The 18,935-nt window shown below is 35.0% G+C and overlaps 1 protein-coding gene across 1 annotated transcript; it reads left to right on the top strand.

Moving 5' to 3' along the window:
• The first annotated feature begins 45 nt into the window (after nt 1-45).
• LOC113393646 (uncharacterized) lies at nt 46-3,109 on the top strand. Its single transcript, XM_026630642.2, has 5 exons — nt 46-639; nt 922-1,219; nt 1,402-1,537; nt 1,682-1,981; nt 2,115-3,109. The coding sequence occupies exons 1-5, from the start codon at nt 330-332 to the stop codon at nt 2,346-2,348; spliced, it is 1,278 nt and encodes a 425-aa protein (XP_026486427.2). The 5' UTR covers nt 46-329; the 3' UTR covers nt 2,349-3,109.
• The last annotated feature ends 15,826 nt before the right edge of the window (nt 3,110-18,935 follow it).

Raw genomic sequence — 18,935 nt, 5'->3', positions numbered from 1 at the left:
CGTTTCACAGTTCACACAAAATTTTAAATGTCAGTCAGTTTTACAGTATATGTACCAAAAATATATTATTAATTTTGTAATATACAAAATATAAATTTTCTTCTTAAATCTTAGTTCCGACTATCTTACTACTTCCGACTTTCGATGGAAGTTCACAGTTATAATTATTAATTACATGATAATTTATAGAATTGCGATTGCAGTTTGATGCACTTTTTAAAATCAATATCAAATAGAAATCAATAAAGGTGCCCAATTATTGAAAATGTACATCAATTTATGGAAGACACAAATTGAGTATTACAGTAAACGTTATAAAGTGATATGAAATGAATTATAACTCTTCGACAATGGAGGATCTTCCCGATGAATTGATCTTGATGATATTTAGTTATATTAACGCCCTTGAATTGAGCTTGGTGATGTCCAAAGTATGCAAAAAATGGAATAGTCTCATTCATTCCCGTATTATCAGAATCAAATGCGCAGAGCATTATAAGAAACTACACAAGGGCTTGCAAGTGATCTTTGTAACAAATACTGATCTTTCCATTCAAAAATCCGAGACCCTGATATCATACGTTATTCGTTTATCGCCGCGCTTACGTGAGCTCACTATAAACAGTGACTTTCCACTTGGTGAGATTTCAAAATAACATTACTTTTTAATGGCTTACAATTAGTTTGTGATTGTATATGTATTTATTACTACCTGGTTGGTCTAGTTGCTACGCTGTTTTAAGGCTGCAGAATCTGCAAGCTTTATGAATACTGAGGTATTTGAAAACCAAGGCTTGCACGGTGGAGACATTAAAAGATGTTAAAAAAATAACTAACTTCAAATACAAAAGTACATTATATTAAATATATATATGAGTATAGACTTTGACAACATATTTTTTTTGTAATATTTTATTTTAGATAAAAATAATTTTAAGTCCCTTTCATTGTTGGTGCATTTGCGTCACTTGGATGTTTTTGCCAAGAAGCAGGTTCTCAACAGGGACACACATATTAACCCTGGCATAAATTCATTGGTTGTTAATGAGACAATAAGCTATGCCTTTCTGGCATCCTTAATACAAAACAAAATGTCATCATTTCACATGTATGGTAGAGCGGATTACTTTATTCCGAGGGAAATGGATTGTTTCCTCACCATACATGCTGCTCAGTTGCGGGATCTTACACTAAGATGTTCAGAAATGACAGATGCAAGGTAATATAATAAACATTATTATTATTTAATTTATATTACATAACATAAATTGCCTGCAATTTTTGTTGACTGTGATTTTATTTTTATAATTAATATTATAAATCTGTATTTGCAAATAATAAAAAACCATTTCATTACTCCACACAGAAACCAAACTGTAATGTTAAACATTATGTGTGTAGGTTCAGAGTGTTGGCACACTGTGTGAACCTCATGTCTCTTCAGCTCTACACGTGTCCAATGCTGACTAAGCATGGGATCACACCCATTGTGAGCCTGCTGGCACTGCAACGGCTGCATATTACGGGCACTGTTTTGGTAATTTTTTGAATTATGATAATTGGAATAATTTCTTAAATTATGATATTATATTGGATTTTATTTTGGATAGAATCTACAGCCATGGCCCGAAAAGGTGTTTGAAGTAACTCGCAACATAACTATTATATTGTTCATTGACAGCTCCGGAGCCGAGGCCTGCTGGAGCTCATCGGGCGGCTGCCGCCTCTCGTGAACGACCTGAACCTGAGCGGCTCGCAGTTCGACAGCTCGCACTGCGGCGCGCTGGCCAGCAGACTGCCGCGCCTGCGCGTGCTGGAACTGTGGCGCTGTCGCGTGGAGCGCGCGGCGCTGCTGAAACTGGCGCGCCGCCTGCCGGCGCTCACCCGCCTCGACACCGACGTCGAGCTCAAGGTCCCGCAGATCAAGGAGCTGGAACGACACCCAGCGCTCACTAAGCTCCGCTGCAGGTGGAAAGGAGTAGTAAGTACCGTATGGTACATAGGAACTGAAGCAAGTTTCATGTATACAAAAAAAGATGCTACTACTCAAATTATTCCCTGAATTGGTGTTAATTGCGTATAATATATTAACTTTGTTTGCATTTTTTTCTCAGGTTACAACGAGCCTATCTTTAACCTCCTCCTTGCAAGTGTACTCTGGTAGTTTTCTCCGCAACTCGTCGGAGGGTCCCTCGGCAGAACTGTTCTACTTCTGGACGCGAGACAGCCCCCTCACTGAGCATCCCCAAACATCGCTCCCCACCCAGCTGCTGGATAATCCATGTCTGGGGTTTAAGAATATTCCCTGTGAACAGAATGATTACATGACACCTGTGGATTCTGACTAAATTTTAGGACAAATAATCAGGGATTAAGAAATTATCCAGTGAAATTAAGACTGAACTACTACTGTAGACATGTTTCTCCTTTAAAAACATTGTTATTTGTGAATGATTTGTTTGTAATGCAATGATCGACAGCACTATGGAAATGGCCTAAAGTCTAGGCCTAAAGGCCTAATTTAACAAATTTATGATTGTTGGAATAGTGATAGTGAATATTGTATATAAATGTCAATACTCAATTTATTGACTCATGTGTTTATATATGGATGAGACCTGGATGTCCTGGATTGAATTTCTAGGTTGTGCTAATACACTGTTATTAGGGTTTTTTTACCAAGAACTACTCAGCAGTAGCTTGGAGTAGAGAAGTGGCACTGATATGCCTCCGAGAGCAAGTATGGCTGCCCATCCTTGCGAGGCTGACTCCCAGCAGACTGAACGATTATGTGGTATATGGAGTGTTTATGTGAATACCTAGTCATAATGTCCTGTATACTTACAAACACTGGATGCAATTAATATATTTTGATATAATGTAATGACTACCGTTAGGCCTGTCTGGCTTAGCACCATCCACTCATTCATATTTACCGCCAAAGAGCATTATTGCAACAGTATTATTCCGACGCGAAGGGGCGCCCTTCAGCGTAAAATTATCTGCGTGCATTAGGTGAGCGACGCTCGTGCTTACTGGATGTCCTGGTGTGCGTGAGACGACTAAGAGTGAGGACAGCAAGAAAAAATAAAAAGATTATACCTTACCTTTGTTTTTGTGTTATGTTTATTTTATTAAAAATTCCTATACATTTAAACCAATTATAATCACTTTAGGTAGCTGTAAAAAATAATAGGCATGTTAAAAAAAATTGCCATTTATTTCATTAAAATGTACATTTTTATGATAAATGTTCAGACGAGAAACCTGACAATTCGAAACCATCATTTTCACCGTCGGACACGACAAAGTGACAGTCAACAACACCTCATATTTCATGCGATTTGTTAGTAACTTATATTGTGCTCTGAAAACAATTATTGGTTATGATAAGTATATCACTTTACAACTTAAATACTTATACTCTTGAGTTTTATTAAAAATCCGATTGTCGACAACTTTGTCGATGTTCAAAACGCCATTTTTCACGAATCTCATGTCAATTCAGGATTAGAGTGATTTATTTATCGTTCAACCATTGGCATTGGCTATATGTATATTTTTGGTATTGTACTCAATGTTTTGTTGCTTTGGTTTCTTCCTATTTGTTTCTTTCAATGGCCTACCCTACTATTGTTAGAGACATTTTCCAAAATTGTAGTCTTCCTACCTTTTTGTACGGGACGAGAGGTATTTGTATACAGGTACTTTTGTATTTATTTTATATTTTTCGCTATATGGCGTACCCTGTTTTACTACCTACGATTTTGAACTGTGTTAGAAATTGAAGTTGGATCTTCAAATTCAATATATATTTACATATATTTATTCAATAAACTAACAATTAATCAATCAACAGTTACACATATTTTATAAAATATATGTAACTGCGGTTGAGAATTTGAAATTCGAATGCTCAATGATCTTATATTATTGGTTATTGAATAGAGGTGTTACAAATAGAGTGATTACGCAAGCGCAACATAGATGTCGCTTGATGTAGCGAAATATTTGAATTACATTCAAATATACATATTTAGTAAACAAAATACATAAATGATCGTTCGATGTTTTATTCAGGTTTCATTGACTAATAAATGTTTTAAAAATATATATTACTTTGATTTTTGTATCTTGCAGATATTCATTTTGCGAAAATGTAAAATTTGGACATGACTTATTATACACGTAAATAATTCAATCATCAAGGTCTTGTTATAATCAACTGTAGTTAGTTTCATTATTTGTTCACATTTTTATAAACAACTTCTTCCATATTAAGTTATTTTGTATTTCTAAAATAAATATTACACACTAACAATATCGTTTAAGTCTACTTCAATAAAGACGGTTGTCATTACGGCTAATGATTGTTGTGTATAATACTCATTACTCGGTATCTTCCCCGATTGTAAACCTAGGTATTTATATCTATTCTTTTTTTTTAAATTATATTTTTGTGTCCGCCAAAGAAAGACAGTGCAAATCTTTTTCGATATGAACATCGATTCTATTGTTGATCGATTAAGTTTTGTAATAAAATATTTTACAATAATAAACAAAAATGTCGTATAAAATGTTTATTGAAAAAATACATACTAACTGGGGGTGCCTTAGAAGGCGCGCCTTTATGGATTTTTGGACATCTAGGTTGATTGGGTGGAACTTGTTGGAACTTTGTGGAATCTGATTGGCTGTACAATCTTAAGGCTATAAGTATAGCTATTTCCATCATGAAGAGCACATATAGCTTTCTACTTTTAATATTTCGAAAATATAATGTATAGCAGTCAACGTGAGCATAAACGTGTGAAACAAATTGTTGGTTCTTCGGGGCCCTTTAAGGATGGGGGCCCTGGGCACGAGGCCCGTGTGCCCTATGGTAAAGACGGTAATGGAGACCATCAGAACACTCGGGAGTTGTTTTGATTTTTATCAATCATATTGCTTGCAACATCTTTTGAGCGTTTATACGTAGTATGTACACATTTGTTAAACTAGACACCATATAAAGTATTAATTATTGGGTTCAGCTGTGGGAACTAATTTCCAACGGGTTTAATTAAAAGGCATTTCGTGTTAACGGAAACTAAGACCTAATAAGGACATTGACCTCAACTTTAGGACTTTAAACTCATGTAACTGCGGCCCGTTTATTTATTACTACAATGTTTTAAGACTAAATATATTAGTGGTACGTAAGTATCACGATGCAACGGGGAGGTTTGATGGGATCGTGATATATGTTTCATTTATATAATAATAATTAATATTAATTAGTCTATAAAAAGAAAATTAGGTTAAAATGGTATATATGTAAGTACCTAGCTCAGTATGTATATCATATGTTAATACTGGATAAATTAGTTTTAATAGTGATATTGAAAGAATTATTGACATCACTTTAGTAGTTTCAAACGTCATCATAAGTGCCAGTTTTACCAATTAGCTGTATACCTACGATAAAATACTTTTATGGCCTCTTATTAACTGTTTCTCACGTTTGAAGCGGTCCTGGAAGTTCTTCCCTTGAATTCACCAGATAACGTTGATTCCAGTGCATTAACACATTAAATCTGCGCACGCACAATGACGCTTAGGATCGGTTTGATAAGGTCACTTTAAAATGCGCTCTACATACTAAGTGTGTATGAAGTAAGGTGTAACGAGTACTGCTGACTTTTGCGCGCACAAATCGTCGTTAAATTTAAGCAATTTATTTAGTAAAATCATGAAGAGAGATTTCGATGTTTAAGGGAATCGAATTGTGACTTATATTAAACGTCTGCTTGTATGTTATCCACTACCGGGACTAGAGTAGCGTGTTGGAATAAGTTCCATAAGTTCCTAAGCCCAACAGTGGGCTATTTACCGGATACGAAATAATTTTATGTGTTTGCATGTTTGTAATTCAATCACAATTACAGTTGGAGAGAGTAAGTCGTGAAAAGGTGGATATAGATTAATTTATTTTGGACATACGCGTATATCACTGTAATTAAGTATCTGAAAACAACGTCCTGGGCCGGGCCGGGACGGCTTTTTTTATGAAAATTGTATTTTTCAAAATATTATTTTATTCGTACCATATATAATATTACGTTTATGGTAAAATCACCAGTGTGCGGTCGGGGGGCATGCACGGACGACATCGTTTTAAGCAATAGTTAGAGTTATATTAAGAGAACATCGCGGACAGACGATTCGATCGCAATAACATTCCTCCGCTGTGACGTAATATGTAAAATAATACGAGCTATAAAAACGCAAAATGATATTATTTTAATTTTGTTGACCTTTATAGACACACACAGACAGGGTGCAGGGGGCAGCGGGGAGCAGTGATGAGCATTCTATAAGCAAACGAGCGCTGCATACCTTGTAAATTGTAATTATCTAGTTTAATAGCTCTATGAGGTGTCCGTAATTAAAGTACATTCCTTTTAGAAAATACCTGTATTTAATAAAAAAACATTCATGCATGTTTAAAAATATACGAAGCTGCTACATCTATGAATATCAAAATAAAATTGTAAGCAACGAACTTCTTATCCTTCCTGTGGTATGATACTCGATTCTGTAATAAGATTCCGCAGATACTCTTACCTTGGCCTCGCAATAAATTTAAATCTCATTATTTAAAAACATTGAATAATAACAATTATTCTTATAATTTTTCAATAAAAAACTATATAGATGGTAAAATAATAAAATGCAGTAGAAAAAATACTTTAATTGTATTTAATGAACACGCCTATGGCCTATGCCAATGGAAGTAGGATAAAAGATAAAAGATAAGCAAACCTTAGATTTATGAACTTCATGCGCTTTGCTACTAACTCAGCTATGTTATGCACTACTAAGAGTTTATGATTAATATATATTTGTTTATAATACTACACAATTGCACTTAACCACTTATTTCTACTTTAATTTTGCTTCCAAAATTCCGATAACAGTTTCGTCGACATTTTTTCGCAAATCCATAGTGAATATCACCAATGATATCGCGTCAATTTCCTGTCAAATGTTGTTTATTTGGCTTCTTTCCTCTTATGGTTGGAATAGAGTATATATAAATATACATATGTATAGTATAGCTTTACATTGAATACTGTATCTGGAGTAAAGAATATTTTGTCTGAGTACATACGTGAGGGACACTTGTACACTATTGTATCCCCTGAACAGATAGATTATCTTTGATCATAAATGATAGTAGATTCAACATTTGTATTGTAATTAAATTAATATTTAAGGTAAAATTTGAAACAAACAGAATATTACATGATCCCACGAGTCTCAAAACAAAAGAATTCGATCGTGTGATACCGATGTGTTTTCTTCAGTTCCGGTGTAATTGTTATCATAATGTCGAAGTAAAATTATATAAAAAAAGTTTTGTTTGTTCGTTTGGTTATTTTAAAGCTATGTAAGTTTATTATACCCGTCCCTTGACTATACATGTACTATTTTTATATGTTGCATATAGCTCATGATGTCTATGTAGAAAAAAATGCGGGTTGGTTGTCTAAAAAATGTCTAAAAAAACCGTGACACCACTATCATCATGATATTTCACCCATAGATAAACTCTGCTTTTATTAGTTTCGTTCAGGCGGATGATACATCTCATTAATAAAACAACCCGTGCGAAGTCGGGATGCCAGCCCACTGTTATTGTAAGGGTACATATTGTAATGTCAATGTAACGAGTGATAGCGCAATTCAGTGCAGTGACCGCTGCCGGCGGACGTGACGTCATGCGTTCGCTACAAGTAACAATGAAACAATGTTTTTATATGAATGTTAGGGTCAATGAAATGTTTCAATTTATGGGAAAGTTAAAAAATGGATGGATATCCTTTTTTATGCAAATTCATTTAATTGAATGCTGATGTTAAATATGTTACGTGTGTTATGTTAAATAACACGAAGTTATGATATAAATATGTACATATGTAAACAGTTTAAGCTAAATGAACTGAGTCAAAACTGTATTGGAATGTATATGTTACAAAAGAAAGCCTTAATCCATCATTTTATTTACTTATTGCATATCGTGCTCAGAAGCTATCAATGCAATAAAGGCGAGATGGACGAACCCATGCAAATTAACCAAACCCGGCAAGCACTAATATGCCTGTCGCCGATGAGGTGGAATAAGCTTTACACCTCCGTAAGGGGGGAGAGGAGCTTTGTATAGCACAGTGATGTGTGCACTTTTTTTAATTGAATTTTTACAATAACATTTATTTATTGAAATCGAAGTTTCTATATATGTCCGGTTTGATGCCGGTCTTGAGATCGGCGGCCCATCTCTTCGCGTACCCTTTTAAATCAAGAATAAAATTAAAGAAATACATGCTTTGCATACAGTAATATGTCGCAAGTCTATTTTAAGTATATAATAACAGTAATAACCATGATTGAGCGAAGCTTATTACATTTATTTAAATTCATATTATTTTCAAATAAGGCTTAATATCCTACGACACGCCTTATTACCGAACGACCTCGCCACGGCCGCTCCGCTCCGCGAGTCCGCTGGTGGCGATGGTAATGGCCTCATCAGGCGCGCGTACAATAACAGTCAAATTGATTTAATAAAGCCGTAGTGATCCTATTATAAATTGCTAGAAGGCTAATGTTTATTGACTTTGACTTAGTTAAAGGTTAAACTTACGTTTAGGCGAACGTATAAAAAACAAACTACGGATATCAAAAAACACGTTATAGTGCGTGGAACGTGATGACACACATATCTATATATTAAATCGATTCGCTTCTCATTTTATAGAGAAATAAAACAAAATTCATGAAAATCATCCATTGACGACAGCCGAATAACCATAGAGAGCCGACATGGCCCAGTGGCTAGAACGCGTGCATCTTAACCGATGATTTCGGGTTCAAACCCAGGCAGGCACCACTGAATTTTCATGTGTTTAATTTGTGTTTTTAATTCATCTCGTGCTCGGCAGTGAAGGAAAACACCGCGAGGAAACCTGCATGTGTCTCGACGAACTGTCTCGACGACTGTGTTTCAACGAAATTCTGCCACATGTGTATTCCGCCAACCCGCATTGGAGCAACGTGGTGGAATATAGTCCAACCCTTCTCAAAGGGAGAGGAGGCCTTTAGCCCAGCAGTGGGAAATTTACAGGCTGCTAATGCTAATAACCATAAAATTGACCTCAACCAGCTCAGCAAATATTATCCGACTACCCAACAGGAGCAAATGTAGAAAATAACAGTACAGCCTCGTCAAAGCTCAGTACAGCTTCCTCTCTTTTCGAAGGAGATTTAAAATGTAAATCTTCAACAAAAAGGAAAGAAACAGCGAAGATAACAAGGAACGTGCGACACCCGAAATAAGTTCAGCTTTATTGAGAAACTGATTGAGTTCACGATTCAAAGTCTAAAACTGTTTTATTTTAGTAATATATAAAGTACTTTAATTCATTATTTAAAACAAAAAATAAGAGAGAATATTAAAATATATTTCGGCAAAATAAACACGCTTTTTGCCATAAAATTAAATTAAATTTTAAACTTTTTTTATTCCCGCAAAAACGCTGTCAGTCATTTTGGTGACGTAAAGTTGTTAAAAACAACAGTTGTGTATATACGATCGGCACTCATTCAACGTCAAAGGCTATAAATATTTGGTGTTTTTTTGGAAAATAATTAAATAATGACTAACCATCGCTATCGTTGGTGTGTAATGTAACTCCAGTAAAGCTGTTTATCAAAGTGCCAGATGATATTGAAATGACAGTTTTTGCTCATACGTCACACGGTGATATGGACTCACAACTAAAACGTTACAGGTCACGTGATAAAATGATACATACTAAAAATTACGACTTTTAATTTTGATATATTAAAATAATAATGTGCTTTTATGACTCAAAGTCAGATTATTTAAGTATATTTATAGGTATATTTTATTTTTGTCGAATTTTATAATTAATTTTTCATTACCGAAAGTACTGCAAACCACAGTAGCAGGAAAGTGTAGAAGGATCAGGAAGGAAGCGTCTCCTTCAGGGTTGCTGTTGACGGTCGTTACTTCAGGAAAATATTTTAACGTTGAATACATTTTCCTTAAATTTCACCCATAGAGACTGAGGCCTTATGAAATATTAACCATTCCTTAGAAAAAACAATGCGCCACCTTGAAAACCAAGTTGTTATGTCCCTTGTACCTGTAGTTACACTGGCTCACTCACCCTTCAAACTGGAAAACAACATTACTAAGTATTGCTGTTTGGCAATGGAACATGTGCTGAGTGTGTGTATATACACATACGGGCTTGCACAAAGCCTTGTAAAATATTGGGCATAGCAACCCTCTTAGTATATTTGTCTTAAATGAATTGAGTACATTATATTCATAATTGAAAGTAATACCGGCCTATGCAACGTAATGCAATGATCGCCAACTTATGTAATGAATACATGTAATACAATCGAACGATTCAATGGCTGCGTGTAACGAAATGACGGGAACGTGTTTCGGGAATATAAAGTCGAACTTATCTACTGCTTGTGGAAATAAATCTTATTAATAATAGTTCAAGGAAATTTAAGAAAGTTGTGTCAATATAATCGTGAGGACTGTTCATCCCTATCCGAGTCGTAGGCATCATAAATCATCTCGATATCATTATTTTCAAATTGGTATGATATCACTAATCAGCTAAACCATTTAGAAGTGTATGAACCACAATTGAGCAGCAAAGCACTAGAAAATGTAAAAATACTGTTATAAAAGGATAGATTCTTCATTATATGGTTGTCTCGGAAGAGATTGAATTCTTCTGCTTCTGCTGTATCTGAGAAATAGCTACGGTAAATGAAATTATGTCAAGTGTGATCTTCCTTCAGTGTACTCAGAATTATTAGAGAAAAGTACTTATTACTTTGAACTAAGTTTAATTACTTTCACTCTTAATTCATATTAAAACATTCAGAATTGATTAATCTTATTTAAAATCGAAATATTTTCTAATTACATACAACTGTCTTCATATTCAAAATGAAGTTGCGATCGCAGCTCGTTATTAATAAACGGTTACGATGCTCCGCTTATTATATAATAATTAACAGATATTATCCGAGCACTAAACGAACGTAACCGATCGTAAAACAATACAGAGATCATTACAGTGCACTGTTCAGCGGGAGATTTGGTGCAACGCGGGTGACCTTAATACAAACGTGTTATGTATTACGTACACAGCCGATACAAATGTACAGACTTATTATTAATTACAGACAATTTATTATAGAGAATTAGACAAACATTACGCGAACATAACAGCACTCTACGCGTGATACGCGTCTTTGCATGCCCTCCCTACAATGTGCGGATGCCATGATGACGTAATTACCCTCCAGACTTATCCCACATGTTATGAAAAATAAGCAAAACAATGACCCCTCGTCCCCCTTTGATGTTAACGCTGGCTCCTGAGTGGTGTATGACTGTCAGAAAACAACTAAATTTCGTACGATTTACGATATAATCATTTAACTGGAAAACTGGATCTTCAAGAATCATTAGACTAAATTAGTTGGTAATATCCTATTTTTTAACCACGAATGGAACTCGGAGGAATGTACTCTTTTATCTATGTCTCTGAATAAATGTAGACTGAAAAAAAAAAAAAAAAAACAAATTCTAAATGTGGTTATTGTCTTCATAATATATTCTATTCTAATCTTAAAAGTGTTTTATCGGCGGTAAAATAGCATTTTAGTGCTACTTATATAAACTATTAATTATAATATTTCTCGATTTTCTGCAACAACTATAAATTTAATTGTATTAAATTAACTTTTAATATATTTGGTGGGAAACGCTTCATCGAGCTACCGGTTCTTCTTCGTAACTCGTAACTTTCAATTTAATTTAATTAGTTAATGACTGATAAAGGATTTAAAAGTATTTATAAGAACCTATTTGTTAATTATGGCTTATTTACATTTTTAGTAAGTACACTCAAATAAAATAAAATAATTCAAAATTATATCGGATTCCATAAAAAAAGTAATTAATATGGGTGGGCCGATTCGGAGGCTGCGGGTTGCTGCGTCACGGCTCGGGCGCGGCTATTGGCTCGGACATTCACTCATTACCTGATCACGCAGAATCGGTCATGAACACGTTTGATAATGTATACCAAGTTAAAAGTTGTGCAAAAATCGAAGGTTATTGCAGTTACGATATTATCCTATTGTTAATTGACGAATAATATTTATGTGAGGTACGAAAGCATACTTATTTCAAAAGATTCTGTACGCAGGTATTATTCATTTTTATATATACAAATACGTAACTACATTAAACTTAAAGATTGTGAAAAAGATAAATAGTATTACTTATGTAAATATACTCTTAAAGTATGTGATGTAATTAAGGATAGGGATGGAATAATCTGATCGGTCCACAAATGTATTTGTAGTTTCAAGCGACGACAGACGACAGCTAATTCAATAATGACTGCAATCGCACGTGGCGTAATGGAGAAGAGTGTTTCTCGACACAGTTCCGAACAATGTGTGAAAGCGAATAGCGAAGGTTGAGGAACAAAAACTTGCCATTATCACTGTCACTAGGTAAGCGAGAACAGCCGGCAATACATCACACGTCGCGCCGCGAGCGGCCGCCTCATTAGTCTCGTCCAGGAACCCACACCGACGACGCGCCCCTTGACACTCATTAGTAAACCAACTGACTAATGCACACTCACAAATCTATTCAAAAATGGAAAATTGCTTTTACTAGCTTTTATTTACTTCACCAAAAATCATATAAACGATTGTATTAAAATTTTACTTTACTGCATTATTTTTATGCAGTTTTGAACTGTGTATACTTAGTTTTTACGTCGAAGTGCTTATAGGTACGTAGTTGTAAAATATGATTGCAACCGGATGAAGAGGCTGTCTACAAGCTACGCCCGATATTCGCAACAATGGCATTGTGTTCGACGCTCGCAAAAAGCGTTCATATCAATAACATCACTGTCACTCCTCGGGGAGATGAAACTTTGACGAGTATGTCATTAAAAGAGTTGCGTACTGCGATAATAAGCGCAGTTTCGCCTTCATTTATTGTTATTTTCGCTGTAAAGATTTTTTCTAATAGGACTGTGGGCAGCAAAATATACTAGAGTTCAATACACCTCTATCTCTGGATAGCCGGAAGTTCGATCCTGAGTCATTTGAATTTCTTAAAAACGTTGCTGTATTTTATCTCTTCTCTGAAACAAGATTATTTTTAATATTTTTTATTAAATGTCGAGTTTTAATATTTCATTGTACAGCTACAGACTATGAATGTGCTAATAATGAATACAATAAAAACTGTATAATATGATTCAGAAAAAATATATAAAAGGTATTTTATTTAATTTTATTGACATATAAAATTATTTGTTTAAAATACGAAATAATGAAAATCAAAAACAAAATTTTTGTTGATGCTTGACTACTTATAAAATCTACCACATTATCATATTTTAATTTATATATCATATTTTGTAAGAAGAGTACTTGGCACTTTGAAAGATATTGTAAGAAACCTGGTCAGTTACATTCGACCCGAGAGTGATACCGCCGCTGACTATGATTATTGGCATAAGTGTACCTGTATATTTACAGGCACAAAATACATAGAGTTTGTGCTTCGGGGTTTGTTTCGTCGCGTTCGGACTTGACCAGACATTCAGATGGTCAATTGCCTGTTTAACTACCTTTTGTAAATAAAAAAATATATTTTTGATCAGGTTTCTTAATGTCAAACCAAAATAAAATAAGACACGGCATATGTTTCGAAATTATTATTTTTGAAAACAAAACAAGTTTAATTATTTAATTTAAATGAATAATGAAACATTTCCTCGATGTTATTTAATTTTATTATTTTTTATAATATTTATTTTGTAATTCACATTTACTACTAACAAAGCAAAGCTGTAACGTCAACACAGAAGTGTAGCCAAATCTATTGAAAACATATTTATTATATTTTTGTTAACGCGTGTTATCGCCCCAAATCATCAAAAAATACAATCGGCTGTTTATAGCGGTGATTGTAATTATTTATTCATGTAACATGGTATTACTAATGTTATTAAGCCATTAGTGTTATCTGATCTTTTTTGTTTAGTTAGATAGTATTTTTTAATATTACGCGCCTTTGGAAGGCTGTAGATTATCGGCCTGAAAATCAAATGATTCTTAATTTTACCGTATTGTAACCTTCCGAACGCTAAATATGTTTGAGTTCGACTTTGAAAGTTACTCTTCTGAGCTCACTCAGAGTACAAAAGATCACATTTATCTCCATTCACCAAATTGCAGAAAGGCACTCGATGTTTTAATTAATGGTATAGCCCACCACAGCCATTATAGAATTCAAGAAGTTAAATATCTTGTGAATGTTACCACGTGGAGGTACCAATATGGCGGCTCTTGTCTGCACGAAAACGGGCACGAACCAGCTTTCCTGTCGATGGAGGAAATGCTGAGTCTATACTGTACGCCTCTCTTGTAACTTTTAATGTAAATCTCTTATTATATCTACTTCAGACACGATTTCTAAATAAAGCTGTAATGAGTCACACGTTCATAAATTAAAATAGCCCTTCAACACAAACTTAAAACATCATTAAATCATCGTTCATTAAAGTGATAGATTAACCAATTTGACATTTAGGAATAATAGGGTTGCCATTTGTAATATTAAATATATTACGCCGGACAAGGTCTTTGTGTCCTCATTATACAATTAAATGACCAAAAAAAAGTTTAGAATACGCTTTTGAAATATAAACGTCGCCACTTTTAGCCGAAAAAACGATAACGTTTAGTTATGTCGAGCGGATCTATTTAAAAAAATACTTCAGTTGTTTTGTTGAAACGTCAATTCAGGCAGTGATATAGTGACGCAAAGCCGAGTGACACAGGCAGTGGTATAGTGCTCGAACGCCACGCTCAAACAAAACGAGGAATTGGAATAAAATGGCAACCCTACTCATTACTTGTATTACAAGTAATTGCAATTTTTACAAATGACGCAATTAGCATGTAGCAGTTATTACGTGAGTTAAACGTGGATGTTCGATTAGGACACGGCTAGGACTTGTCTAAATGTCGCCAAGGATGCGACCGACTGGCATTCTGTGTCCTCATTGTGTTGCAACTTTAACTGCATCTTTGGAGTTGTGCATCAGCTTGTATTCAAATAAACTTGCAAAATATATTCAGTTATAATGTTGTAAGATTTTGGATTATAGCCGATTCGTATTTCTTTAGACATGGTCCGTGGCTCAATAATGTTTAATCTTTCTGACGAATGCTTCAACAATGTGTCAATTAAAGAACATAATGGTGGATCATAAGATACTCAAGTTACGTTCGTTAAAAATGATGTCACTAATAGTATACATTCAATAACAAATGCTTGCGGTTTAATTGTTTTTATAGGTTTGAAAGGTCACGGGTAATTTGCATTATTTGCAGACGAAGAGACTAATCTCTTAACAGTATATTTATATGATGACTAGCCAAATGCCCAGGAGATATTATACTGCACGGGTATACAGTGTATATATATACGGGCACTAATACAGCTGATACACCCCCCATCACTCACTCTCATAATCTGATGAGACGGTAATCCGACGCAAGGTAATGTAAACACTGGCAATTCATTTGGATGCACCTGAGCGCCCTCTACGTATCCTGTTTTGTTTTTAATTAAATATTTAATTACAGAATTGAAAATGAGCTTGATTCATGAATGAGAAATAAGGACGATCTCACGGGACCCGTGTAATCATACAGTGTCGTAAGATAACATCGTCTCTACAATTACATTTCCATATCATTCAATATGAATGAGTATTTACTGAGCAAATATTATAAACCGCATGCACTACGCGGTCGAGGTCGAAGGTTAGTTAGTTTTACAAAGATAAAATGATGTTATACATCTAAGCAACGAGTATTTACTATTTAGGTCAGGGAGGGTCCGAGTATTTATTTACTCAAGGGCATTGTAAAGATTTAAACTTAGGGTATTTCGAAAAGATGTAGATATTGTTTAGTTCCAGCACAACGCATTTTAGTTTTGATCTCCACTTTTATGTTAAATAGACAAAAGAAAAATACTCTTCTTTTATTTTTATAAAAATGTGACTATGTTCTTCTTAATGAATCAAAATATACCTTATTCAAGTAGGCTTTTACAAGCACTTTTGAATCGTCATTTAACAAACTATATTAAGTAAAGCTACCACCGGTTCGGAATGTAGATTCTACCAAGAAGAGCCGGCAAGAAACTCCTTGAAAGAACCTTTACATATAAAAGAAACAGGCTTGTTTTTTTGTTAATTTAAAAGATATTTTATTAAAATTTTGAAGTGTCATGAAGTCACTTTTACACTAAACATGTTATGTTCGGAGGCGCGGGGTCTCTGCAGAAAGAGGACGTCGATGACCTTGCTCGGTTGGGCGTTACCATGAGTCCGTATTCTGTAGGCCATGATCCACGCCGTCTGCTTCCAGGGAATGAAATAATAATTTTATCCATGAATAAACTGTTTGTTGAAAAGACATTTTGTTATTATTTGTATGTGTTGAAATCGTAACTCCACAACAGCATTTAATTACTATGTTTGGAGTCTCTCAAGGCGACAGTAAATAAGCAGCTTGTAAATAAATACTGCGCCATCACCTGCGAGTTGCGACTGTATAGCTCAGACAGAGCGTTTTGATAATTGTAAGTATATTAAAATTATTTACAATACAGTTCATAATTAGAGCCTTGCTACTCTTTCACGTAACAGTTGCATGTTTCTGCTTATCGAAATACCTAAGTAACGACATCTTCGCGTGCTCGAACGGGACTTAATCTAAGGCTAGAGAAAGATAAATGAGGAATGTTGTCCGACCTCGACTAACTCGTTTCGTTGATGCGAAACTTCAGTTCGGTTCCCGTTAGACGTGACGGAGACATGGCGAGCTGCCAGCGAGGGTCATCCTAACAGTTGCTAATATGTGAACAGTTAGCAGCGGCCTGAATAAGGATTTACGACTCAGGGCTCAAGTGCACTCGACAAGCATTAGTTAACATGACTTTACATTTAGCGATTTTATGTGAAGCACTTGAGCGTGTTTGTATGTAATGGAGGGTACGCGCCGTGACTCGAAATGGGTTGTGTTTATATTTGCTATTCGATTTTGTGAGTATTGCGTTGGCGATTTATTAAATTAAAAAATAATAAGTCAAGAAGGCTCTTGAAGTGCTTTATTCAAAGCACTTTTGAGTCATCATTTTACAAGAGCAGATTAAATGTGTTACCTAAGTTGTTCTTCGCGACTCTGACCGCGTCAAACTTTTTTCCAGTAATTCCTGAAAGTTACGAGTATAGTTTTGCCTTTGCCCTTATTCAGGTCCCAGGCTACAATTAATTGTAGTATGGAATATATATTCTACTGACAAGAACGGTAAGACATGAAATCGGTATCTTAATTTAATATAATAACTACTGTATCCAGCATGCGAATAAACATGTAAACACAATCTTTGTATTTTTCTTCATTTCTTCTCGTTCTTCACTGTTTTTATTCATGTATAGTCTTGTAAGATAAAAATATTTGTGGAATATCTTCAAATAGTAGTTGTGTTATGATTGGACTTCTCGGTAACATTAGAACACAACGTTGCATTGATGGAAAGATTACCAATGGAACGGGTGAACCGTTCTTTGGAACTTTTGCCAAAAAACTACAAAGTATTCTAATGACAGTTTATTTCCCTCACATCTGATTTATCAGAAATAACAGTATTATTTGCATGCACATATCGTTCCGCCGATTGAGTTAAACCATTGTGTACAGTTTTTGTTGTCGCTTGCGTGAAGGTTTTGATATAAGTACGACCTTTATCGTACAAAAGTTGGCGTGCGAGTCTTATGGGATGATGGTTTATCCAAAAATGAGAGTTTAATTACACTATGGGAAGCCGTTTCCGTCGAGGTAAAGGTGATGGAACTAATTTCAAAACGCTGAACTCAGAAGTTCATAATATTCTGAAACATTTTTGTTAGAATATTCTGATATATCCCTTCGCCGCTGAGCACGAGGTGACATTAATATAATTTGAATAATATAATTAAACAGAATGTAAACATCCAGATTAGTCGCTAATTATAAACCGTCATCTGATCCATGCGTTACGTCGCCCAATGCCGGCCGCGTCGCGTGTCGGCTCGCTGGCAACTGGAACTAATGGGCTGTAACAGCAAACAAGTGCGATAATGACCACACCGGCTACGGGATTATGAGCTTTATACGGAAGGTATTAAGGGTGCTGGACGAGCGGGTACACTTTGGGGTGATATGGCACTGCACTGACAATCACCGCTCTCATATTCCAAGGTTGCGATTCACATTCATTCAACATATGAATGTAAATATTACAGAATCTTGTCATATTTACAATATGTATTGAAAGTTATAAAAATGTAGGTATCTGTTAAAGACCGGATTTAAATTGAATATCACAAATTGTTACTGTGACTTATTTCAGAATGCGTTTATAATATTATAGAAATATTACATAATTTTGCTTCAATAACTACGCTCTTATAGAACAGTAGCATTTGGATCAATAGAAAGGAAAGATGAAATCAACAAACAGGTAATAGTCAATTTAAGTAGGTGATTGGCTCGTTGGTCTCGTGACTAACTTAAAGCCACTAATCAAGAGATCGTCGAAGGTTCTAGGCCAGGGCCTGGCTATTAAACATATGAGTTTTTCCTTCGTGATATTCCCAGTAGAAACCCCGAGCCTGGAGTTGATTGTAATTTTATTCCTGTGCCTCCAAAACCGTGTGATGCCGATCATATGCCTA

The sequence above is a fragment of the Vanessa tameamea genome, chromosome 21 (assembly GCF_037043105.1).
Source record: "Vanessa tameamea isolate UH-Manoa-2023 chromosome 21, ilVanTame1 primary haplotype, whole genome shotgun sequence".
Taxonomy (NCBI): domain Eukaryota; kingdom Metazoa; phylum Arthropoda; class Insecta; order Lepidoptera; family Nymphalidae; genus Vanessa; species Vanessa tameamea.
The sequence above is the reverse complement of the archived record's forward strand: the minus strand, read 5'-3'. Positions and strand labels throughout refer to the sequence as shown.

Bases quoted from the DNA above. Each gene is read 5' to 3' on its own strand.
- LOC113393646 (XM_026630642.2), top strand. From the start codon at position 330: ATGAATTATAACTCTTCGACAATGGAGGATCTTCCCGATGAATTGATC. The intron at 640-921 runs GTGAGATTTCAA...ATTTTATTTTAG, and splicing joins AAACAGTGACTTTCCACTTG to ATAAAAATAATTTTAAGTCC. The intron at 1,982-2,114 runs GTAAGTACCGTA...TTTTTTTCTCAG, and splicing joins GCTGCAGGTGGAAAGGAGTA to GTTACAACGAGCCTATCTTT.